This window comes from Talpa occidentalis, unplaced genomic scaffold (genome assembly GCF_014898055.3).
Source record: "Talpa occidentalis isolate TD23 unplaced genomic scaffold, MPIMG_talOcc4v2.1 talOcc4.9, whole genome shotgun sequence".
NCBI lineage: Eukaryota > Metazoa > Chordata > Mammalia > Eulipotyphla > Talpidae > Talpa > Talpa occidentalis.
In genome coordinates this window covers 36,065,644-36,090,201 of record NW_023605305.1, presented here as the reverse complement: position 1 = coordinate 36,090,201, position 24,558 = coordinate 36,065,644, and the positions used below count along the sequence as shown (strand labels likewise).

General features: G+C 45.6%; 1 protein-coding gene and 1 long non-coding RNA gene across 5 annotated transcripts in view; both read left to right on the top strand.

Annotated features, from left to right (window-relative positions):
- Positions 1-12,317, top strand: part of KCNIP1 (potassium voltage-gated channel interacting protein 1) — a 342,320-nt gene extending 330,003 nt beyond the window's left edge. For 3 of the 4 annotated variants that reach the window (XM_054691387.1, XM_054691388.1, XM_037498816.2), the window contains 7 exons: positions 2,992-3,116; positions 3,930-3,999; positions 5,342-5,412; positions 6,165-6,272; positions 8,486-8,590; positions 9,483-9,545; positions 11,471-12,317. In XM_054691387.1, coding sequence (XP_054547362.1) covers positions 2,992-3,116; positions 3,930-3,999; positions 5,342-5,412; positions 6,165-6,272; positions 8,486-8,590; positions 9,483-9,545; positions 11,471-11,518 — 590 coding nt within the window. In that variant the 3' untranslated portion in view covers positions 11,519-12,317. Of the gene's footprint in view, positions 1-2,080; positions 2,121-2,991; positions 3,117-3,929; positions 4,000-5,341; positions 5,413-6,164; positions 6,273-8,485; positions 8,591-9,482; positions 9,546-11,470 lie in introns of those variants that run through there. The other variant, XM_037498817.2, reaches the window with a different exon arrangement.
- Positions 12,318-15,243: 2,926 nt separating this feature from the next.
- Positions 15,244-20,070, top strand: LOC129145162 (uncharacterized). The gene is made up of 3 exons (XR_008550323.1): positions 15,244-15,319; positions 17,160-17,292; positions 19,853-20,070. It is a non-coding gene; the product is annotated as an uncharacterized LOC129145162 (long non-coding RNA).
- The last annotated feature ends 4,488 nt before the right edge of the window (positions 20,071-24,558 follow it).

Here is a 24,558-nt window from a genome sequence, read left to right as displayed (position 1 = left end):
CAGTTCATCATTCTTCAAGGTATTGTACCATAGAAAACTCTCTTTAGAACACTCCTCTTCCTTATATTCAGAAGGAGAGGAAAATGAGTTCCCTACACTCCTACCACATACAAAGTTGTTTTAAGACAGGGGGCATGAAAACATCTTACAAATTAAAAGTCTTTATAATTTATTCTTATTATGTTGTTATCACCATAATATTCAATCTCCCAGTTAATTTGATCTCTATCACAGAAACCCAATCTGACTTAGTAACTGGCTCGTTTTAGCTAACAACAAAAAACAATAACAACAACAAATATTTGGCCTCATACATTCTTCACAAACCTCAAAAGAAACTGTCCAGGAGGCTCCCCAGCTGCTAATTCTATATTTCTTCTTCCTGCCGGCGACGTGGGCCGCTCTTTCTTTACCGGGAACCTTCTTGCAGTACCGAGAGATTCCCCCAGGGGGCAGCATCAGGGATCCAGAAACTCCTACAGCTTCTTCCAAAGATTAGGGATGTATTTACAGTGGCCAGATGCACCAGACACGGAGAAAGGGATGCCTTGATGACGGCATCCGAAAAGGTTGCCACAAGCATAGGCAACACATGAGTGTTATAATCAGCACATTTTTTAAAGGAATAGATTAAAAATGAGAACCGAGTACACCTCCCATTAGGGAAGGAAAGTACTATTTCATAAAAGTTTTGCTTCAAAATATTTCACCAAAATTTTGCTACTATCATGGGTACCCTGGATTATGATGGACGTTGTTCTTACCATGAAACACAGTAAAAAACAAACCAAAACAAAATTCAAGAAACAGTAGTTTAAAAAAAAAAACAGACCCACCCTAATGTCACCTACAGGCAACTTCCCAGCATCTTACGCCTTAAAGATGAATTTCCTTTAGTAGCTTATGTTACCACAGACGGACAATTGGAGGGTGAATGAAAAAAGCAAAACAAAACAAAAGCTTAACCATATATATATATTCACATTTTGCAGAGCCTGTTTGATGTGATCGTTGCCTAGATGGCCAATAGATAATGTTTTATAAAGTTCAGTTCTAGCTTAATGAAAGGGGCTTACTATTTGATATTACTATATTGAATAATGCACTTGTTTCATAAAAGAGATAGTAAACAAGTACAGTTTCTATGTCAGAGAGATTCTCTCCAACTTCTGTAAAGAGATGACCCTGATCTTATAAGGAATTTAGTGACAGGAAGAGGACTAGCAGTAAGATAATATTACAAAAAAAAAAGTGTAAGATCAACTTATGTGTATGAGATGCCTTTAATAGTATATCATTCTTCCAAAAATATGTTTCTATCTTCCTTGTTTACATGTTAATATGACTTTTACCTCTTTTCACCCTGTTAAATATCTGCATTTAAAAATTACTATTAAATCTAGGCGATTTTAAACTGACAATTTTATTTCCATTTTAAAATGAGTTAAAAATATGTGTGCGTATTCTGAAGTAGACTTATGGGGGGGTGTTGTTTCCTTGAGAATCCACCCTTTGATTTACAGAGAAACACTGCAGTGTTTAGGTAATTGCTACTTAACTTGTTAGCTAAAACCATAACAATAATTAAAGGCTCTGCAAGAATTATAAGGAAATTGGCCACTTGCAGCTATGTTGTATAAACACGGCATCTTATTTATATTGAATAATCTGCCTTTCTCCAGCAGGATAAAAAACGTGTTGCCAGTGCATGGGAAAGATGACAACTGAGAATTGCTACCAATTTCTCCTGCCTCTCCTTAGAACCTTCCCCAAATGAACATTACCTTAGGGAAGATATACAAGATACAAACTCACCTTGATAAATTATTTTTGTATTGAAATCAAAGTGTTAAAAGGAAAAGCAACCATTGCAAAGAGAATCTGGTACAAAGAGAACAGAGACACAATTTCATTCTCCCTGTCCTCCCAGCCAGAAACAGCCTGTCCTGACGCTCCATCATCACAGAGTGTGACGTGATATCTGTGCGTGCTCACAGCAGCCTGCCCATCTCATCAGCATTCTTGCCAGCCCTGATTTACAGTTCAATATATGGATTTGGTAATGTCTACATGACAACAATGGGCAGAGAAGATTAGATGGCAATTGATCGTTGATTGGGGTAAATTTATAGAAAGCATTCTGGCAGGGCCCAGAGAAAAGCACTCACTTACCCTTCTACGATGATAAGACAATGAAAGTTCCACTGATTTGGAGCTAGTGATCCTTTGACAGGAGATGGGAAGATTTCTCACTTTAATTGACTGACGCTTCCTCAATAACTACTGCAAAATTATATTACATATTGCAGGAATAGTTACCCTACTACTCCAGATGGCTGTGTCTAAAGCCCTTGAAATGCTTCAGAAGCTTTCATTTAAATCAAGTAATGCCCACTGAAGTCATTTTCTTATTACTTACGGCTATCTAGTAGATATCATAAAACAATACACTGTAAAATATATTCATATTTTTAAATTAACATTGAGCATGCTATAATTTGAACTTTGTGCTAAGTCATTCTAGCCTTCCTCCAGTTGTCTCAAATGATGAGAGCTTATTCCACTTTTTTAATAGATTTTTTTTAAAAAAATCAGATGTTTTCCTTTGCTGTTTGGAGGATGGCAATCATTCCACTTACTTCACTGTGTCTCCAGAATTTCAGAGGGTTCAGTGGCCAGCAAATTGCATATGCAAAGAAGTTATATTGAAAGAAAAGGAAATGTTTTCATATGGACTTATTTTTAGTGCTATGATCTCATCTCCACTAGGCTGAAGCCCCCTCCCTGGGTGGAATCTGACACCCGGAGGGGAATGGCTGGATCATACATGAGACAGAAAGGACTGGGCAGGGAGCTGGCTCAAAGCAGGAAGGTCATCTATAGTGTCACCCCAAACCACTGGGTCCTGACCCCACTCTGAACTGCCCAGACTGTGGTCTCACAAGGGGCTCTTGAGCTCAGTGATTCCAATGTCATCTCCTCTGGTTCCAGATAAGATTGAAGATGAGTTGGAGATGACCATGGTCTGCCACCGGCCAGAGGGACTGGAGCAGCTTGAGGCTCAGACCAACTTCACCAAGAGGGAGCTGCAAGTCCTGTATCGAGGCTTCAAAAATGTAAGACACCCCCACCACAGCCTCTGAAGTCCAGGGAAGAATTTCCCATATGGGGCAAGCTAAGCATCTACAGATACCAAGGGTGCCCATAAGGGAATATTCCCTTCTCAGTAGTTGTACAAAGAAGTTTGACTTTCTAAAGCAGGCAAGAGAACAAAGCCACCTGGCTAGAAAGAAGATACCAGGCAAGGATGAGACCATCTCAGTAGGTGGAAAACTGGTTGACAGCCCAGAATCTTCACAGGATGGCAGAATATTAGAGAATTCACCCTGGCCCAGGTTCTTGCTTAGTACAACCCATTCACACTCTCAATCTCACCAGTGTCTCTGTGATGATGGGACCAAAGTATGCTGCTAACGCAGTTCACAGACACCAATGAGTAAGCCTGAATGTAATGCATTACTAGACACCACAGTCACATATATTTAACCTCATGACAGCCTAATTGGGAAGGTGCTGTTTGCCCCATTTTATAGGCTCGGTCATTGAGGATCAGAGACTGACTGTCTCTAAGTTTCAAAGCTTAGTAGGGGCTGCACGGAGATCCAGACCCAGGTCTTTCTAATCCCATAGCCCAAAACTCCTTGCTCCTCACAGAGCTCACTCTCTGGTGGCATCACAGCATTTTGGAAAGCAGCTTTAATCCTAAGGTGGGGCTACCTCCAAGCCACTCAACTTTGGAGACACAAAACACACAGGTGGTTGCTTAGTCCCTGCCTATCAGCGATCGATGGAAGAGGGGCTGTGGAGGGCCTGAGAGTCCAAGACTGGGCCCTCAGACACCTCTCCCTATCTCTCTCCTCTTCATGCAGGAGTGCCCCAGCGGTGTGGTCAATGAAGAAACATTCAAGCAGATCTATGCTCAGTTCTTTCCCCATGGAGGTAAGACCAAACCTTGAAAAATATCCTGCCCAGCTCCCTGTCTGATGAGCAACCTCTTTCTTCCAAGTTCATGCAACTTTACTATCTGCCTCTTCCTCAAGGTTGGGAGAAATCAGAGCAGTTTTCCTCCCTATGGGATTTGCTAAAACTTACTCAGAAAACAGCTCTGAAAATGGACCCTTGACCAGGAGAGTAGGAGAGGTTGATTATGCACTATAAGGTCTCATAACAGCTTTAGAAAGCAGGCGTGGTCTCATACGGGGCAACTGAGTTTCAGAGAGGTTAAGCAGTTCACTCAAAATATACAACCAGTGAGTGGCTGACCAGGATTAGACCCTGTTAGGTGTCTGATGTAAAGTTTTGCCATGTTAGGAACACCACGATGCCACACACACACTCCATTCTTTTCCTTACGACACTCAAGGCAAGCTCGATTTTGGGAAAAGTTCTTTAGCAAACTAATATAAAAAGATGCAAGAAGCACCACGTTGTGGTGATAAATCCAGGTCAGTGTTGTTCCAGAAACACGGTTGTTCTGTTGCCCTACCTGACTCCTGAGAAAAGTCAGCTCTGGCTCATTGGACCCAGGAAATCCTTTACCCTTCCTGTGAGGTGCATGTGTCACTTGCCACCTTGTTTCATATCCCCAGGGGTTACCTCCAACAGGACCCCTTCCCTGCCAAACAACTTTCACCCTCTTCAGCAGCACACAGAACCTTCCTAGGTACAGGGCCCCTATCCAAGTTGGGGGGCAGCTTCACCCCATGCAAGTCCCAGGGCCATCATTTGTTGAAATCTTTTGAGCCACACTTTATTGAGTTTTGACTATGTGGAAGGTTTGATGATGGTTTTAATGATGTGACTGTGTGAAAAGTTTCACATACTATTTCAAAAATTTTCAAGAGATACGTCTGGCTGCCTCCCATTGTACAGAGTCAGGAAAATGAAGCTCAGAGAGGCTGTGTTAAATACCTGAGGTCACACAGCTGTGTAGTGGCAGAACTGTTCTCCAAGGGCCGTGTGCTAAGGGGTGCTCAGCCCATGACATTTGTGCTGCTCCTCAGATGATCGTCTGTTCCACATGGTCATGGTGTCTTTCATCCACCAAAAATCAGAGAGACAGGCAGGAGGGTCTTCTCTGGGGACAGCTAGATGGAGAGACAAGGACTCTGCACCTTAGCCAGAGACAAATGGGTCCTGGGTGGCCACCAGCAGGTTTTCTCTCCCCTTAATGTTCTTTCTACTAGTGCATCCCCCTCTTCTTTCTTGTTGTCTTAAACAATCACGCACCCCCTGTGGAGTCCTGGCTCCCACCACCTGCCTTTCCCTCTCTGCCTTGCAGATGCCAGCACATACGCCCATTACCTCTTCCACGCCTTCGACACCACCCAGACAGGCTCCGTGAAGTTTGAGGTATGCTTGTCTTATGAGTCCCTGGGTCTTCATCCTCTCTCCTACCAAGCTGTGGAGGCTTTGGGGGAGGATTGGGCCATCAAATGCTTCAGTCAAGACAGAACTCTGTCCTATTCCTGGGTGCTCAAGAGAAGATAAAGTAGATTATCCACTCAAGAAGTATTTCCTTAAGAGCTAGAAGAAGCAACTGCCCTGACCCTCTAGGTCCACTCCAGGACCTCCACAACTTAAGTCAGCAGATTAATAGCTCACATGAACGCCAGGCTGACCATATGGAAGGCTCTGTATGTACCAACCCATTTAATCCCCACAATAACCCTACAACGTTGACTTGTATTATTTATTAGAAGTTTGTGGAAGAAGAAAGTAAGGCAAAGAGTTGCTTTCCCAAAGTCAGGCAGCGAGTAAGTGGAAAAGGCAGGATTTGAACTCAGGCAGCATGTTTGTCTTAGTCACTAGACTATAGCATCACTCATGATAATTGCAGACGTGGGCTAAGGCACTACCCAAGGAGGCTGTGTTTCCCTGTGTCTGCAGGTGTCAGCACATACAGAACTCCATTCCTCCTTCCCCAGATGGGGCAGGGCAGGAGATGGAAGGGGTACTGTTCACTGAGATTAGCTATATCCTTCAGGGACAGAGGACATGAATGAAACCACTGTGTAAAAGCAGTCCCCAAGTTTGATCATCACAGCTTTCCCCCAATTGATGGCTTGGTGGTCAATGTCACTCATGTCTCTTCCATTTTTCAGGACTTTGTAACTGCTCTGTCGATTTTACTGAGAGGAACCGTCCATGAGAAACTAAGGTGGACATTTAATTTATATGACATCAATAAAGATGGTTACATAAACAAAGAGGTAAGCTGAGGCCAGGGGCATGAGGGAGCTATGAGGCTGACACCTAATGAAATAGAAGACAGTCCCAGTTGTGAAATTGTCTGAATAAGGAGGGAGCTGCTTTGGGATTCTCAGAGTTGTTTCCTGCAAAAAAATGCAGGTCACCTTTGACTTCCTCCATTCCATACTCTGTCCTGTTCCCGGGCGCTCACAAGAAGATGAAGTAGATTCATTCTCACTGGGTCACATATATTCAGTGCACATTATTTCAAGGGGGTCTTAAATGATTTATTTTAGTGTAGAGTTATTCTTCCCAGGGGAACTTATATTTTAATAGATTAACCGTTAAAAGTTGAAGCTAAAAGTTAGAATGGCAACAACCTATTTTAGTTGCTACACAGAAAGGGAAACTGGGGGTTTAGCCATCGCCAAAGAAATCATCACATTTTTTTTAATTTTCACTGCCCATTTTAGAGCCTCTGAGTACATGCAGTGTTTACTGGTGAAATACCCACAGAACTATCTCAAATCTCACTTTGGTATCCTGGAATCTCTCTGCATGTATGAAGGTGTGACGTTCTTATCACTCTCCAAATTGCAGTTGTACAAATGACAAATCAATAAAATAGGCTTATAAAAATTAAAAAATAAAATAAAATGAGCACATGAAATGAGGAGTATATGGCCAGGAACGCGGGATAGAGGCTATCCTTGGGGTCTCTGCAGACACCACACCAAGCATGGTGGAAAGTAGGCTGAACCCCCAGGTGGAATATAGGGGCACTGAGGGGGAACAGCAGGAGGGCAGCACTGCACCAGGGGCAGAGACCTTAGCAAGGCAGAACCTGGCACTCTTATCACAGAGCTCACAGTCTTGGGAGACAGATCGATGACCTAATAGTAAAAACAATTTAGTTGTTTTAATAACTATTTACTGGTCACTTACCTATATCAGAAAGTATTAAAAAATTAGAAAGAAACTCTGACAAGATTTGTAACATCTATCAACCTCCATCAACCAAGAATGGTAATTAATTTTATATAGACAGGGATAGTTTAGTTACAAAAACTAGAAAAATCATCGACAGAAACTTTCTTATGTGAAGAGAAATTTCTTATAATGATATAGGGAGTCTGATGGAGCACATTTATTCTCCTTGAAATTAGAAAGTTGTTTCTAATTTCTTCTCTCTCTCTGTCTCCCTGTCACTATCTCTCATCTCTTCTTTCTTCTTTTTTTCCTTCTCCTTCTGAAATCTCGATGGCCATATTTTCTTCTGCAAGAACTGATATCCTCAAGTTGACAGAAACATAGGGCCAGGGAAGACCCAAGGGAAGATTCTAGTTTATTGGGTGACCATTCTCAGACACTGCCTCTCCATGGCTTCACTTGGTCTCTGTTACTGTCTCTGTCTTCTTCAGTTGCTTTTGAGAGAGAGAGAGAGAGAGAGAGAGAGAGAGAGAGAGAGAGAGAGAGAGAGAGAGAGAATTTGTTCATGTAAACATTTCTATTTCTCCCTTGTCCCAGCCCACCCCCACCACTCTTCTCCCTCCAATCCCCTTTCTCCTCTTCTTTTGATCCTTTTCTCAAAGCATTTCTCTCATCTCCTCTACTTATGGTACCTATGCTCTATTCCACTCTTCCGCAGAAGGCTGTACTTCAGCTCTCCCTCATCCTCAGCTAAAACTTGGAAATGGCTTGCCCATGGCCCCAACTCCCCTTGACTTTAGAGCTCCAGGGTCTTACCACTTCAGACTAGTTTCTGTGCCTCTTCATTCAAATTCCTCAAGAAGAAAAACTGAGTAGCTCAGCTTTAGTCAGATGTCCACCTTCGTGCCAATCAGCTGTGGCCACAGGGACAGGTCACCTGGTACAAACTCAGCCACCCATAGAAGGAATATGGAGAGGAGAGAGGGTCTTCCACAACTGGGGTGTGGACTGATCAGAACCCCGACACATCCACCCTATCTTACATATAACTCCTTGCTAAAGATAATACCCTGAAGAAGTAACCTACCCAAAAACTTCTGCAGAGAAATTTTCACTGCCCTCTCTATAAAAGGGGTTTCCCAAAAATAACACCTCCCACTTGCTAATGAAACTCCCTTTCTTCAGCAGAAGTTTCTTCTAATTGCTCTCATTGGCAAAGGGGATAAAGCACCCCAATTTCTTTTACCTAGGAAGAGCTTGACCTCCTGGTTCCCATTCTAAGGCTTCCATTTCCCCTTTCCAGGAGATGATGGACATAGTCAAAGCTATCTATGACATGATGGGGAAATACACGTATCCTGTGCTCAAAGAGGATACCCCCCGGCAGCACGTGGATGTCTTCTTCCAGGTAAGTGCACACACCCGTGTGGGAGCTTTGAGCCCAGCTTAGATCCGTGAACCCCTCTGTGCATTTGAGCAAGTGGTTTGTGTCCAACCATGCTAAGCATCATGGGAAACTTAATTACAATATGTACTGTCCTCTAGGAATCTATAGCCTTGTTAAGCAAGGAAGTGCCCCCTACGGGAGGAAACAGAGAAGTATAATATCAAGTGTAAGTGGTATAGTATGGCTTCTGTGCTCCATAAAAATTCTTGGGGCATCAAAGTAAACAGAGAAGATGCTGTTAAGGACATTTGTGTAGGTGTTAAACATTTGTGGCTGGAGAGTAAAGAGAAATGAGGTTGGAAACTAGGGTAAACTGGACTATGAGGTCTTGAAATAGAAGAGTTTAGCCTTGCTCTGGTAGAGGGGGGCTGGCTACTGCCAATTTGTGGGTTCAAGAGCAACATGATCATAGCAGTGCTTTAGTAGTAAAGTAGTAGTGTAGCAAAGAAATGTCAGGCCCATCCCAGTGCTATCACCGCATTTTGCAGATGAGAAAAGCAGAAGCTCAGAGAGACTTCAGGACTCACTCCAGATCACACAGTAAATGAAAGACAGAACTAAGACTGCTATTACCCCATGTTCTTTATGCCCGGCAGACAGGCTAGGGGAGAGTGTGGGAAGACGTGTTAGGGAGTCAGCAGAATGATCCTGTGACGAGGCGATGAGTCTAGAGCAAGTCTTTGCATTTTAAGGTGGTTTGTGGGGGTCCAAGTGGCATAACCAGGATCTAGACGGAGCTGTCTGCCCATTGAAAGACCACCCTAATACTCAAAAGCAAACTTGGTTAGCAAAAGGCAAATTTTGAAATATAGACTACCCGGTTTTTCAAAGTAATTCCCATTTTATTTTACAGAAAATGGACAAAAATAAAGATGGCATTGTGACTTTAGATGAATTTCTTGAATCCTGTCAGGAGGTAAGGAGAAATCTCAAGGCAATATACCTCTAAATCTGGGTCTGGAGGAAGGAAGAAAATGAAAAATGTGCGACCTCTCGGGTCAGAGTGCGTCCCCCACCACCACACCAAAGACTGAAACCCAACACTCTCCTCTCCCCAGACTGCCCCAGGCATAGTCCTAGATAAGCACAGGGCTGAGCAGGCCAGCCTGAAAAGTGATGGGGTGAGGGTGGGTAGAAAAGCTCACACCAGGTCTTTGTGAAATGACTTCCCAAGGGGTGAACACCGTCATTCTCACCTACCTCTGGCTTGATGACCAATAGTAGCTGGAAAAAAATCTAAGGCTGGGACTCTCAAACTACAGTGTGTGTAAGAAATGCCTGGGAGGACTGTGAAAATAGACTTGAGATCTGGGGCAGGGATCTAGAAATCCTCATGTTAATACAAATATCCTGGACCAAGGCTTCTAAAACTTAATTTCGTAGGCCTACCTCCTGGAAGATCTCATTACAATTCAGATTCTGATTCAACAGGTCTGGGGTGAGGCTTGGTTGATACATTTTTACCACTTTCCCAGGTGATGCTAATACTGCTGGTCCCCCCAGAGTGTTTGCTAGAGACTGAACTAGAAATAGTTGTTCCATCTACATTAGGAAAATGCACTTCATACCCACACCTTATTTCAGAAAGGTACACAGTTGCTCTGAACTCCTCCCAAGAAGAACTGCAAATACAAGAAAGCAGAGAGAAGTTATCCATACAACTGAGCTCCTGGCAAGTTTCAGATCCAATGACTAATATTCTTACAACAGCCCTGAGAGGCAGATGCATTATTTCCAGGGGGGGATTTTCAAAGTATTTGATAACTAGAATGAACTGAGATTTGACCACTTATAACTGGCCTTGGTGATTGTCCTGGGTCAGTGCCCTAGAAGGCCTCTTCTAAACTGGCTTTACCCTGTTAGTTTAGTAGATATTTGAGTGGTCAAAGGGTGCTGGGCCAAGTACGAGGTAGCCAGAGAAGAAGATGCTGGAGAGGAAGCCCAGGTCAGCAGCTATTTACCAACAAGGCTAGAAGTATAGTAACACTTTAGGGCCTCCCCGGTGGCTCAGTGGGTTGAGCACCATGCTGTGAAGCTGTCTGCAGCCTCTGCAGTGCTGGTTCCATCCCAGCCGGCCAGCAAGAATCCCACATGGTGCAGCAGACCTCTCCTGCGCGCCCTGTGCTCCCCTCAGCCGTGTATTTCTGTCGTCTGCCTGTTCTGCCCTCTGCTCTGTCTCTGGTGAATCCTCTCACTCTCCCGTGCCTCTGGCCTGTACCCCAGCTCTTGTATAAAAATAAATAAATCTTTAAAGAAAAAAAAGAAGTCTATTAACACTTTAATCATTGAGAACAGAGTGGACACCAATACAGGTCACACCCATCTTAAAGGAGAGAAGATAAAGGCATTGCAAGGTTAAGAGATGGGACTAAGGCTCCATAAGTGACAGAAATGGAGCCTGAACTCCAAAGTTCTAATTTTAAATATCATGCCCTACTGGAGTGTACTTTTTTGTCTTTCTTAACAATTTTTTAACGTGTGAAGTTTCTCACGTTAGTAGAGTCTAGAGTAACTCATTACTATTTCTTTTTCACAACTCAACCTCTAGACAGATATCATGGTCGGTGCCATTTTACATGTGAGGAAGCTGAGATAAAATAACTTGTCAAAATTATTTATTTATTTCTCCTACTCAGGTAGTAAGGGAAAGAGCCAGGATTTGAATTTCATTCACTTGACTGCAGAACCCACTAAGCAATAATATCTCTCTAGTCTAGCAACTTTAAAAATATTTCAAATAACCAGCATCATTTGTTCTCTCGGCAAGGAAGCCCATGCTGGAGATTTGCTCAGAGAGCAGCCTCCGGGAGTTCTAATCCTCTCTTTTCCCCTCCTTCTCAGGATGACAACATCATGAGGTCCCTCCAGCTGTTCCAAAATGTCATGTAACTGCGGAGACAGCTCTCAGAGACGTTGTACTAAACCACCACCTTAACACCTTGATCTGCCCTTGTTCTGATTTTACACACCGAGTCTTGGGACAGACACACCTTTTACACTTTGGAAGAATTCTCTGCTGAGGACTTTCTATGGGACCCAGCATCACGCAGCTCAGTCTCTGAGCGCCAACTCTTCCACCTCCCTCTTCATGAGAGAGACAAGATGAAATTGGGTTTGTTCCGGAAGCATGCTCATTTCTTCACACTGCTGCCCTGTGGAAGGTCCCGCTGCTTGAGCTTCATCAGTAGTGCACTTTTCTGCTTGCGTGCCCCGCCTACTGCTTCCACGTCCAGCAGACCTTGATGCATCTGGAAGCAAGATGACCTGAACCAAATGCACTCCATCCTCTGATGGCCTCCCAAGCCAGAGTGCCTGTTTCCCTTCCTAGGGGGGAAGAATGAGCATTATACAGAACAGATAAGATCTATCATAACTAGATGGGGAGAGCCAGCACCTAAGATAAGTACGCTCGGACTGAATTATGAAGCATGGCATTGATGACCCAGACTGCCCATGTCCTTTGTTTCTGGAGGCAGGACCAGTACTTCTCTCTCACACTAGCATCCGTGCTGGTAGTACAAGTCCCTTAACATGCCCAGGAAGGGGGCTAATGTCCATGGTCCCTGCCTCCACTCCATCTCCCACTAGAGCCCTGCACTGCATGTCCCTCCCAGAAAGCCCAGAATGTCTGCAAAATGCTGTAATTTTATACCATGTTCTAATCAATAAAACCAAACTATTTCTTACACTCTTTTCCTTTATTTATTCCATGACTCTATTGGGCAGGAGAGGTAAGTTGTGAAAAGGGAAGGCAAAGTCCATTCACTTGGTATTCACTTATCTGTACTTGCTTTTGCCAGGCAGTGCATAAATCCTCCCCTGGCCCCAGGCAAACATCCCATTCAAATGGAAATACCGTGACCTTATAAAAGTACAACTTCAAGATGAGAAACTTCAAGGCACCTTTTTCTAGCAAGATTGCTGCTCCCAAAACCATCTGGTACAGAAAATCTAGAGCCTCAAGTGGTGTGGTGAGGATATAGAGATAAAGAGATGGTCCTGACCTCCTGAGGAACAAGAAGTCAGGGCTGATCAAGTGGCTTTAACCCATGAGCAGCAAGTGATTACATGTGTTGAGCACTACGACTCTGGGTTTCCCTCACTGGACATCACATTAAAACTGTTGACCCAACAGTGCCATTCTTGGAAGAAAAGAAATTTACTGAGCTCCTGTTATGCACCAGAAACTGCATGAGGGGTTTTATATACATTATCTTGTTTCATGGTGTGGTAGAGCATTCTGGAAGATAGAAGTTTTCCTGGTGAGGAGTGTGAAACTCAGAGTGGTAAGGAGACTTGCTTCAGGTAGTAGAGCTCAGTAGAGAGATCAAATACTTCCTTACTAGGAGATTCTGCCTTTGCCCTAAGGAACTGAGGTCACCTGGCGCAGAGCTCACTCATCTGTAGCAGTCATTTCAGGGAGCCATAGCTACTCTTAGAACCCAAATAGCACGTGAGGAAACAGACACAGAGAAGGGGAAAGCCTCAGGTACCCACAGATCACTAGCGAGAGCAGCCACTGCATGTCATATGTGCCTGAAAATACCTCTCTAATTGCCATGGACTGTTTCCTTTCATGGCTGATAATTGTAGGGGTCACAGCTCTGTTCCTGTGTTCGGGCTTCCTACATGTAACCACGTGGTCACCCATGGCTGCTGGACATACAGCTGGCCCTGGCAAGGCTTATACTCATGCCCAAGCAGAACATCCTGTACCTGTGACTCTTTCCATGTGGGGTCTGAACCTGCACCATGAGACTGTACAATGTTTAGGACAGGCTCCTCCACCCTGGCTGCAAATCACAATCACCTGGGGAACTTAGAACAATGCCAGTACCTGGGCCCCACCCCATGTCATCAAAGCAGAATCATGAAGGGTGGAGCATGTGCAGGAGAACGCTGCAGAGGCTGCCCAGGTGATTGTAATGAACTGGGGGGCTGAAGGTAGTGATGCAATGCTAAGAATGAAGTCAAAGATCTGAGTCATGCCCCTGGCAGCAATGGCTGATTAGGGGTAGGCTTGATATCTATGTCAATCTAAATAGCATAAATCTCAAGACTTGTGCTGGGAACAAAAGGACAAAGATGTTCTCTTTCCTACTGGACACGAATGAGACAGCATGTAGTCCTATAATATGTAAATGATCATTTAGGAATTCTGAGGGCTTATCTGATAACCAAAGGGCAGGTAAGCCATCACAGAGGGCAAGGCAGATTTAAAAAAGAAAAACTAGAGAGTCCTTGATGAGTTCAGTAAGTTGCTGGATCAAGCAGTACCTGAAGCTGTAACATATCTGTTTTTTTTTTTAAGTACCTATATTAGATACCTACATAAGGCCTAGGTCAGTGTTCTTCTATCCTGGCTGCATGCAAGAATCACTGGGGAATAGCACGTGGAGAAATTTTTTTTGAGTGCCAAATGCCTGGATCTAATCCCAGATTAATTGAATCAGAAACTCTGGAGGAAAGGCCTTGAGCATCAGTATGTTTAAAAGCTCTCCAGGTAATTTCAGAGTATGACTAAGGCTGAGACAATCTGCTTTAGAAGAGTAGGAGGGATAGTACCCTTCCTGTGCTGGCCAGAGCACAAATAAGAAACACGATTCAGTCCTGAACACCCAACGCATAGAGAAAAATCAGCACTGGGAATATTCGAATGGACAGAAGGAAGATTGGAGACTGTCTAATAAATAACAGACAGTTGCTTGCCCTGGTTGGGGGCAGAAGGGTGTATAGGACAATGTGTTTTGACAATTGCAAGTGCACTGGCCATCATTCAACAAAGCTTTTAATAAAAGAACAAGAGAAAACAAAAGTTGCCATTTTCCTGAAAGCACAGAAACAGACACAGCATTGACTGAATCCAGATACCTCTCAGCAACTAGGATATTGGAGAAACAAGGTTCTCTGCTTGGAATACCCATCTCCAACTTGGCTTCCTGGAGAGATCCTGCTCCTCCTGAATCATGCAACAAATTGTCACTGTTTGCCAGTTGCTGTGCCTGCTGCTAGGGATTCCATGTAACAGATGCCATGGCTGCCTTATCCTTGGCTTGTGTCGATACTGCACAGGTGGGCTTCATGGCTGCCAGGCAAATGCCTGTGGATTTTTGTCTGTGATTTTGTCACAGGTCCACTCTGGCCAGGATAGCTCACCTGGTCTGTGGACAGGCCAGGACAGAAAGAATCGGTAGGTCACACTTCCTGCAGTAGCCAATGACTGCCAAGAGTTGGTGGAAAAATAGCCCAGATGCATCTCATCCCACTAGGAAGAATGCTGTGTCCCAGACCTTCCCAGTAGGATCAAACCTAAATTGTCCAGAGCACTATCTTCCTCAAAAGAACACCTTACTGACCTCCTTCCCCTCCCTTTGTCATTTTTTGGGCACATGTGTGCACATGTACATGCGCGTGCACACACACGCACATATACACACACATCCACATTGCTTCCTGGGATCACCTCCCAAACAAACAAACAGAGTCATGTCCTTGTTGCTGCGTTGGCATCTAGGAGAATCTAACCTAAGCAGACATGAATAGGACAGATGTGGGTTCTGCTCCCAGGAGTCTTCTCATCTAGTGAGAGGAAATACAACAGATGGAATCTTTAGGTCCTTACAGGTATGAAGAGAACAACAGTGTGACATCATAGAGAGTAACTGGGGTAGTTGGAAGGCAACTTGTACGGTAAGTGGAAGTTATCAGGTTTTTTCTACCCTTCCGCCATTAGCATCAGTGATCGATACCTAAGGTCTTACACGCATACCTGATGGTGGCACCTGGAGCTTGGTGTGTGTGTGTGCATGTGTAAGCGGGCACGCCTGAGCCCAGAGGCTGAGCATATAAGGGCAGTGTTACAGAGGATGTGGGGGGGCAGTAGAGGACAGGGGTGGCAAAGACCCCATGGCAGAGAACAGTAGAGGCCAGCAAAGAGGCCACGAGAGAACACCAGAGAGCATAATAATTCATACGGGGCTAGGAGGCTGCCAGCCTCCTGGCCCCCTGGCCCCCTTACTGCCCTGCACCTAGTTGCCTCACAACAAATGGTGATCATTAAAAGCCAGAAAAAGCCACTGAGGACTCCAGGACTCTTCCTTATTCCTCTGCCTGGATCCATAGGGAACCTGCTCCATGCCTCACTGGCATCACACAACTGTAGACAGGGTGGAAGGGAAGGCTCCTGTGGGTTGAGCGTGATTGTGATCTCAGTAGGGTGGGGCTGGAAAGGAGCACCAAGGAGCATTTATAAAAACTCTGGATCTAGGTCTGCTAATTCTTCCTCAGTCATCTGAGAGTCTGTCCCTTATTATGATAGGAAATCATATCTGGTGTAGAAATGAAAAATCCCCCAGTGACCAATCAATCCCTGTGGTTTTCTAAAAGCCCATCTCTGAATAAATCCTCTGGCAGAGGCCAGACAAGCCTGCTGGAGATGCTCCCTAGATAAAATGTAAATAGGACCAGGAACCACTGCTTGGGGCTGGTTCTCTAGGGATGGTACCCTACTTGTATCTTATGACACCCCAGTGAGGTAGATATCCTAGGCACCTGTTTTTAGATGAAAAAAATGATGTCCCGACACATGGAGGGACCTGTTCACACAGCTGGAAATGGGTGTAGAACCCTGCCAACCTTCAAAATCCATACCATCTCCATTTCTTAGAAATCATGAACACCGTTATCCACCTATTCCTGAAACTAGTTCCAATAAAATACAAATACAGAAGGTGTTGGAAAGCAGCTGCCAGGAAATCTATTAGTAAAAAGCAATGAAAGCAGGTCCATGAATTCAAGCCAAATTATTCCTATAAAGGGAATAATGCCAAGAACGTGTGCAAAGATGCCCATATGGGATTCTTAGAAGAGTTGAAATAAGCATGTCCCTCATATCAAAATAAGTCTCAAAATAATTGGCAGACCTTACAAGCTCTGCACCCTGGACCAGTGACTAACTCTTAGACCAAAATTCCAGATCTTAAATAACTTGGAAAATCCTGGGGACAGCCAGACTCATTGAGTAGACTTCTGAAGATCCATGAAATTCTGGGCTGCTGACTATATTCTGAGTTCCAGAAATGGCACACTTGACCTATACTAAATCAATCATTACCATTCATGTCCATGGCCACCATGATTGGTTCACAGCAAGACCTAAGCCAATCCAAACAGTACGAGTTTAGGCTCTTTCTAAGAACAATAAAAAAATAGTTGTCTATTTTCCTGCTAGACATAAATGAAAAAAGCACAACATCCTGGGACACACAGGTAATCATTTTGTAACCTGCAGGAAAGTCAACATAATGCCACAGAAGTCAGGCAGAGAGGGGAACACAAATGGACTCCTCGATGATTTCATTGAACAGCTGGATCAAGCTTTACCTGAAGCTACCAGTATCTCTTACTGGGTTTGGTTGGCATGTATCAATAAATTTTTTATTCTTTAAGGCAGTTTGAGTTGAAGTTTCTATAACTTGTAATTGGCACACATTTGACATGTTAGCTGATTCTACCCTTCTTTATTTGACAGATGACGTAACCAAAGCCTATGGCTACATCACTGGGTAGTAGCAGAGCTGAGACCAGAAATCTAATCTAGAGCCATTTCCACTGGACTGCCATCTAAATTGCAACAATGAGCAATAATAATGATGATGATAATGGTAAATAATATCTAGTGAGCACTATTGTGTGCTAAATATTCACATGCATTTAATCCTTACTACGCTAGGGTTGGTTCTATTTTTATTCCCATTTACTACTGAAAAAACTGGGGCTCACAGAGGTTAAGTAATTGGCTATGATCAAGTAACTAGTAAGTTATAAAGCAGCAATTTGAACCCAGAAACTGCTGTTGTACTAATCACTAAGCCAGGAATTTCCAGGTTCAGTGTGTATATGGTGCCAGACAGATTAAACAAATGAGTGTCAAACCAAAGAATACATTCCCAGTGTAAACAACAAGGTCACAGGCCTAGTGGGTGCTGCCATATTGACCAAATGTGGACCCCCTGCTGTTAGACCCACTGATTTTTTTCAAGTAACATTGAAGGTATTGTTACTAAATCCACTGTTGTTTGTTGTCAAATTAACCCGGTCACCTCAGACTCCCACAGAGGCATTTTGTCTCTCACACTAGTACATGCCACACAAGGGGGAGGGCAGTGCTGTGGATTGGAGTAGTCCAGAAGGCTTCCCACAAGGGGTGGGACATGGAGCGGCTAACAGGCAGGAAAAGGAGACTCCACGTCCGGGAGGGGAGTCTGGCAGCAACAGTGTGTTTGAAGGCTGCTGGGAAGGATTGGAAGCGAAGTTGAAGGGGCAGGCTGCGGCTACCGCGTGGACGGCCTTGGATGTCAGGTTAAGAAAACAGACTTCCCCTGGACAGCAGGGAGCCACCAAAGGGCCCCCAGAAGGTGCTGATGGAGCCCGGAGCTGCAAACTGGTATGGATCTGGAAAAAGGGACCCTACAGAGGCCAGAGTAGAAATAGTTCTGGAAGGGATGTTGGGGGCCTCGATGAACCTCATTGAAAACATGGGGAGATTGAGGGCAGATGAGTGAACCAAGGAACTAATGACGGGGTAGAACCAATATGAGATACCCTAGAGGGCAATGTAGAGGACCTGGCGTCCTCATGGAAATGTAGGGTGAAAGAGGAGGCGTCAAGTGCGACTGGAAAGTACCTGCGCATCCCGCAGGGTGGCCAGCTGGGCATGAGCGGAGGCTGCTGCTCGCCAGGGCGCCGCTAGATGGCGCAGGCTCCCCGCCGAATGCGCCGCGGGACCCGCAGCCTGCGTCTCGGACCCACGCCACTGCTCCTAAACCCGGTGCCAAGGCAGCTTTCAGCCCTGCGCATCCAGTGGCCTGGCGCCTGGTTTAATAGTTTGCTACCAGGACCATGAAATTCTTCACAATTTGTGAACAAGGGAACCCACGTTCTCATGTTTGCTCTAGGCCTTACAAATCATGCAGCAGGTGCTACCCAGAGCTTTGCGTGCAGAGCACTTTCACATGGCGATGGGGTGAGGATTTTACAGACCAAGAAACCGAGACTCAAAGAGACCTGTCCACCATGCCACGCTGGTTGTTGGTGGAACAGTTGGAAGCCGCACCCATGACTCAGCGTCTCTCCCCACCATATGGGAGGCCACCCCAGGCTCGCAGATAAGACCCTGCACTGCCCCAGACAGAGGTCTCCCTGACGGCGGGCAGTCCCCCGCAGGCCCATCTGGTGCTCAGAGGCCCGTGGAACCGGGGTAAGGGCCGGGAGGCAGAGCTGTGGAGTCTCCATTCCTTCTGGAGACTGAAAAATTCTGGGCAGTCAGAAGAAAGAGGCAGCTCTCTGGCCCAAGTTGCTAATTTGGCTTCTGCCTTCTGCAGGGAGAGACCAAAGCAGAAGTTGGGGGTGGGAAGGACCTGCCCGTCTGCAGGGTATAGGGAATGGAAAGGCAGGGTGGTGGCTGGGAGAGGTGAAGACAGCTCACAGCCCAGCGACTGCTCCCCCACCCTCCAGTTGCTGGCCCTAAACTGGTGGCCCCTCTGAGCCTCGCTTTCATCAAAAGTAAACAGGAAAAAATTCTCAGGGTTGCTGTGAGGATTAAATACTTCAAGTGCCTTGCCAGTTGCAGGTCCTCAGTAAATATTTCTTTATTTACTTTTGGTTTTTGTAATAAAGGCAGCAGGGTTATCCGCTGTGGAATCTCCCCTTGGGGGGTGAAGTGCTCTGGAGGGTAGGAGGTGCTGGGTGCAGGTCAGGGAGAGGGTTGGAGGGCTGATGGTGGGAAAATTGTTAGAAATGTGGTCCGGCAAGCCAGACCAGCTCCTTGAGGGGAGATGGCAGACCCAGGCCTGGAGAGAGACCTGCACTCCTGGTAGAGGCTACAGGAAAGCAGAGGGCAAGGCTGGAAGAGAAAGAAAACAACAAAATAATAGTAATATTCATACTGCCCCCCTGTGGTGTGTGGAACCAGTCCCCAGCTGCCTTCAAAGCCTCTTCTGTCATTGACATGAATTCTCCCACCTTCCCAGAGTAGCCAACAGGACACTCATCACCCTTCTTTGCAAATGATTTCCCCAAGGTCAAGAAAGTGACACAAGGACTTGGCTTAGTCTTCTGATTTTTTGGTTCAGGGTTCATCCTGGTGTTGCAAAGTGAGAGCCACCAGACATGGAACAAAAGGCAAACCCCTGCAAATTGTCCCTCTTTGTTTCTCATCACCAGACCCACAAAGCTGGAAGTGGGCACTGGGGTTAGGATCTGTGCCCTCATCAGAGGCCCTGCTGAACCAAAATGCAAGGTTGTCCTGGAGCCTTTGGAATCAGACAGCCAACTCTACTGCTGTCATGTATTTGCTGTGTGACCTAAGGCAAGTGTCTCTGCCGTTCTGAACCTTGTTTACAAAACAGGAATGACAATATTTACCTCATAAGATAAGAATGGTGTGGGGGAATGTGTGTGGGTTTTGCAGTAGGTCAGACTAGGTTCAGATTCCAGCTTTGCCATTTATTAGCTGTGTGACCTTGAGCAAGAGTCTTTGCCTCCCTAATCCTCAGTATCCTGACCTGCAAAATAGGCACGTCAAGACCTCCTACCTAAGGCTGCAGGGAGCTATTGTCCTCCAGTCACCCTGCCAGATCTCTCCTAGAGGTCAGTAATGTTCATCTTCACAGGAGAAAAGGGAGCTGGGGTGGCGGCTGCTGCATTTCACCTGGGACCAGGTCTGGCGCCTGCACTGACAGCCATCCAGCCCCAGGCAAATCTGATCCCCACAGAGCTGTCAGCTCAGAAACATTCCTGCTGTCAGCGACAGGCTTTTGGGAGTGGGACGTGGGACATTAACCAGACAATGGCAACAATGAAAAGACTGTGGATTGTTTGAAATCTGGATCTTAGAGACAGAACCCTTTCACCTGGTGATCTCAGAAACTGTGACATGCGCACGTATCCCTTCTCACCACAGCCCTATGCCAAGTATGGTGTAGAAGCCACATCCCAGAGGGGAGGCAAGGACAAGAATGACAGAATGACGGAATTGCTGAATGCATGGGGCGGCTCATTTCTGAGCTGCATGCAATTACTGTCCCTCACAAAGGCAAAAGCAGTGGCAAATGTGTGCCCTGGAGTCAGGCAGTCTGGGTGCAGACCCAGATATTTACTGTCTTCCTGGGCTTTCATTTCTGCAGCTGTGAACTGAGACTAATCTACCACCTAGCACAGTGTTAAGGATCAGGTACTACAGTTAAAGGTTAATATCTTAGCTTTGGTAAAGCCCTTAGAAGATATGCCTGACACTTGGTAAGGATTCAGTTATAAAAAATAAAACAATAATTATAGTAATTATTATATCTATAGCATAGTGAGTACTATCATTGGTGTGGATTCTATTCTGTTGTATTCACATTGGGGCTCCCACATAGAATACAGAATAAAATCCCACCTACCTAACCAGGTTTATAAGGTCATCATGGTCACAGCCTGCCCCACCTCTAGCTGCTGACACTTCCCCAGGAGTCTAGATTCAGTGAAACCAAACTACAGGCAGCTCCCTTTACAGTGGCACTGGTGCCAGTTCCCCCCAATCATTACCCATGAGATTGTGGAAAAATTACTTAGCTTCTCTGTCCTCGTTTCCTCCTCTGTAAAGTGGGGTGTGCCTGATTGCTTTGTGAACAAGGGGCACTGTGACATCACACTCCCCCAGAAAAGGAGATTGGGACTGGGGGCACATGATCACCCACACTGGGCCGGCCCCTAATGACTGAACAGGAGTTAGCAGTGCCAGCCTGTGCAGGCAGGACACCAATCCTTCCAAGAAACAGCTTTTGCCTGGGACTCCCCTCAGCCTGGCTGAGAGCTTCTGGGCACCATGCTGCTACCTGAGGCTCTTCCTACCCAATCCTACCTGCTCTCACCCTTGACAGCTGTCAGAGCTATGCAGACCCTCTTGCTTCATCCTTCGCACATGTTCTGCCCCATAAAACTCTGCCACACCTAATCCCATCTTGGTATCTGCTTCTTGAAGGACCCTCACTAGCAGGGAAGTGGTAGTTAGAGCTGCCCGGAGGTGTTAATGCGTCACTCTGTGAGCTGCTCAGAACAGAATATGGCTGTAAACACACATATTAGTTCATGGCCATCGTCAACACCACAAACATCATCCACTCACAGATTTGTCCTGTGATGGGGAGACATCTGTGGTGTCCTCTTCCAGACTGAAGAAAGTATAGTCTTAGCCAAAGGTGATATTTCTCATTCCTCTGATTGCTATTTTATAAGCCAGGCTACTAAAATCCCTCGCTTGCAAATAGTTGCTGGAAGTCAGAGGGTTAGTGTTTACCTTCACTCCAAAAGACATTGGCTCCACAGCTGGCTGAACCAACAGATTGGACACTCAACTATGTCCCATCATTTTCCATCTCTGGTTTGGGTTTCCTATGCTGTGAGCGATGGAGGGTGGAGGTGGGTCTCTGAGTGTCCAGATGTGAAGACATCTACTTCCCTCTGTCTGTCACTTCGGACACTGCCTCCCCACCATGCTCTCCACTGCTTCCCCTGTCCCTCACTCTATTCTGACAGTGGTGCCTCCTGGGTGTGCAAAGGCCACAGGCCAGTCAGAGATGAGCCCCACCACCTTTTATATGCCCTGAGGGCGAGGATCCACGGGCCTTTGAGCAAGGATTGGAATACGGAGAGAGGCGGTGAAGGAAGCCATCTCGACGTGTGTCGGCTTTGTAATTGATGTGATGAGCACAGGGAAGTTCTCTGTTCTGGTAAAAAGCATCTTTCTTAGTCCTCTCCTTCAGGATCAGGTCACTGATCTATGGGTGAGTTTCTCAAGTGAGGCAAGCACAGCACTCTCCCAGAGAAAGGGATCTGGGTATCCCCCTTCCTCTGAATCCTTTTGCTCCCAAAATGTGGATTCCACAATCCAGAAGCAGTTTGCTCTGGACAACTGTGCCAAGTAGCTACCACCTAACACTCCTCTCTTCAAACTTCAGGAACCCAATCACACCCCCCACGCCACCACGCTGCCCTCCAAATTCCCATTCTTTTTCTATGGGCTCAACCACTGGGGGTGCAGCTCCTCAACTTGAGGAATTGCTGTTCACAAAAAAGGCAGTATTCATTGTTCCTGAAGATTTCAGAACGGGGAAAACATAAGAAGGTTCCAGTTGACATGTAATGTTCAGGAAAGCACCCTCTTTTTATTTTTTCTTTTTCTGATGAAGGTAATAACGCTTTTTAATTAAAGCAAGTTACCATTGATAAATGTCATTGAGCTGGCTGTGAACCTTGCTGACTTTGTTGTAGCCATAAATGATGACAGGAGCCACCAAATCCCCAGATCAGTGGCAGAACAAATTGGCGGCCAAACCACCACCACCTGAAAGTCTGATCTAAATGTCTCCGGGCAGATTGAGATGTATGGGATAAAAAACTCGTATTTAGGGCCTTCCCTGGTGGTGCAGCGGTTGAGCACTGGGCTGTGAAGCTGCCCACAGCCTCTGCAGCACTGGTTCGATCCCTGGCCATATGCGAGGATCCCACATGGCACGCAGACCTCTCCTGCTGTGTCCGCTGCTCCCCTTAGCAGTGTATTTCGTCAGTCTGCCTGTTCTGCTCCCCACTCTGGCTCTGGTGAATTCTCTCACCCTCCCGCGTTTCTGACTGTACCCAGGGCTTGTATAAATAAATAAATAAATCTTTTTTTTTTTTTTAATAAATAAATCTTTTTTAAAAAATAACAAAACTTGTATTTAATCTTGATAGGTTACCACACAATCATTTATCACAGCTCTTAAAATATACACAAACAAGGACACAAGGACCAGTTCTTAAATAATAGCCTCCTTCCCCTGTACAGGAACTATCCATTTCAGTCCATAGGAAAGGGATGAGGGGGGCCAGGAATAAAGCATATTTCAGACAGACTTAGCATCGAGCCCAGACTCATCTTTAACTGACATCTGAGCAAGCTGCTTAGCTTCTCTTGATATGTTTCCACAACTGCAAAGTAAAAACAGTCACCTGCCTCACTCTCATCAGGGTAAATGAATAGAGGTAGGGCACACCCTTGATGGAGGTTGACACTCAGTAGGCACTAAGAAATGTTTTCTCCCTCTCCCCCTCCCTCCCATCACCCCATCTCTCATCTCTAGAAAATAGTATGTGCTGCAGACCCCCTCATTCATGCTGTTCCTGGAGTCCAGATGGTTTCTAGGCAAACACACAGAGTTTAAAGTCTTGATAATGGTCTTGATAAGCAGTGGAGTCCTTTCCCTCCTCCATGCTTTGTACTGAGTGTCTGTGTGTGTATTTGCTCATCTAAACCTCCCAACAGGGCCTCCCTGGTGGCTCAGGTGGTTGAGCGCCGCACGGTGAAGATGCCCACAGCCTCTGCAGCACGGGTTCGATCCCGGCTGGCCAGGGAGCAACCCACATGGCGCGGCAGACCTCTCTTGTCTCTCCCGCTGCTCCCCTCAGCAGTGTATTTCCTCAGTCTGCCTGTTCTGTTCCCCGCTCTGTCTCTGGTGAATCCTCTCATCCTCCCGCACATCTGGCCTGTACCCCAGTTCTTGTATAAAAATAAATAAATCTTTAAAATAAATAAATAAATAAATGAGAGATTTTCTTAAAAAAAAATAAATAAATAAAATAAACCTCCCAACAGCCCTGAGGTGGGTATGTAAGGGGACTTGTCCACATCTTCCAAAGGGGAGGTTAAGGCAGAGAGAGGTGAAGCTATCTGCCCAAGGTCACCAAGATAGCAGTAAGCCAGCGTTTGGACGGGAGCTATCTGGCTGCAAAATCCGCCTCATCCTCTTACTCCCCTGCCTCCAGAGACTAGGAAAAATCGGGGTTCATATTCAAGCTCAGTAATTCTACAAATTAGGTACAGAGTGGGTGGTAGCCATGGAGACTCCAGT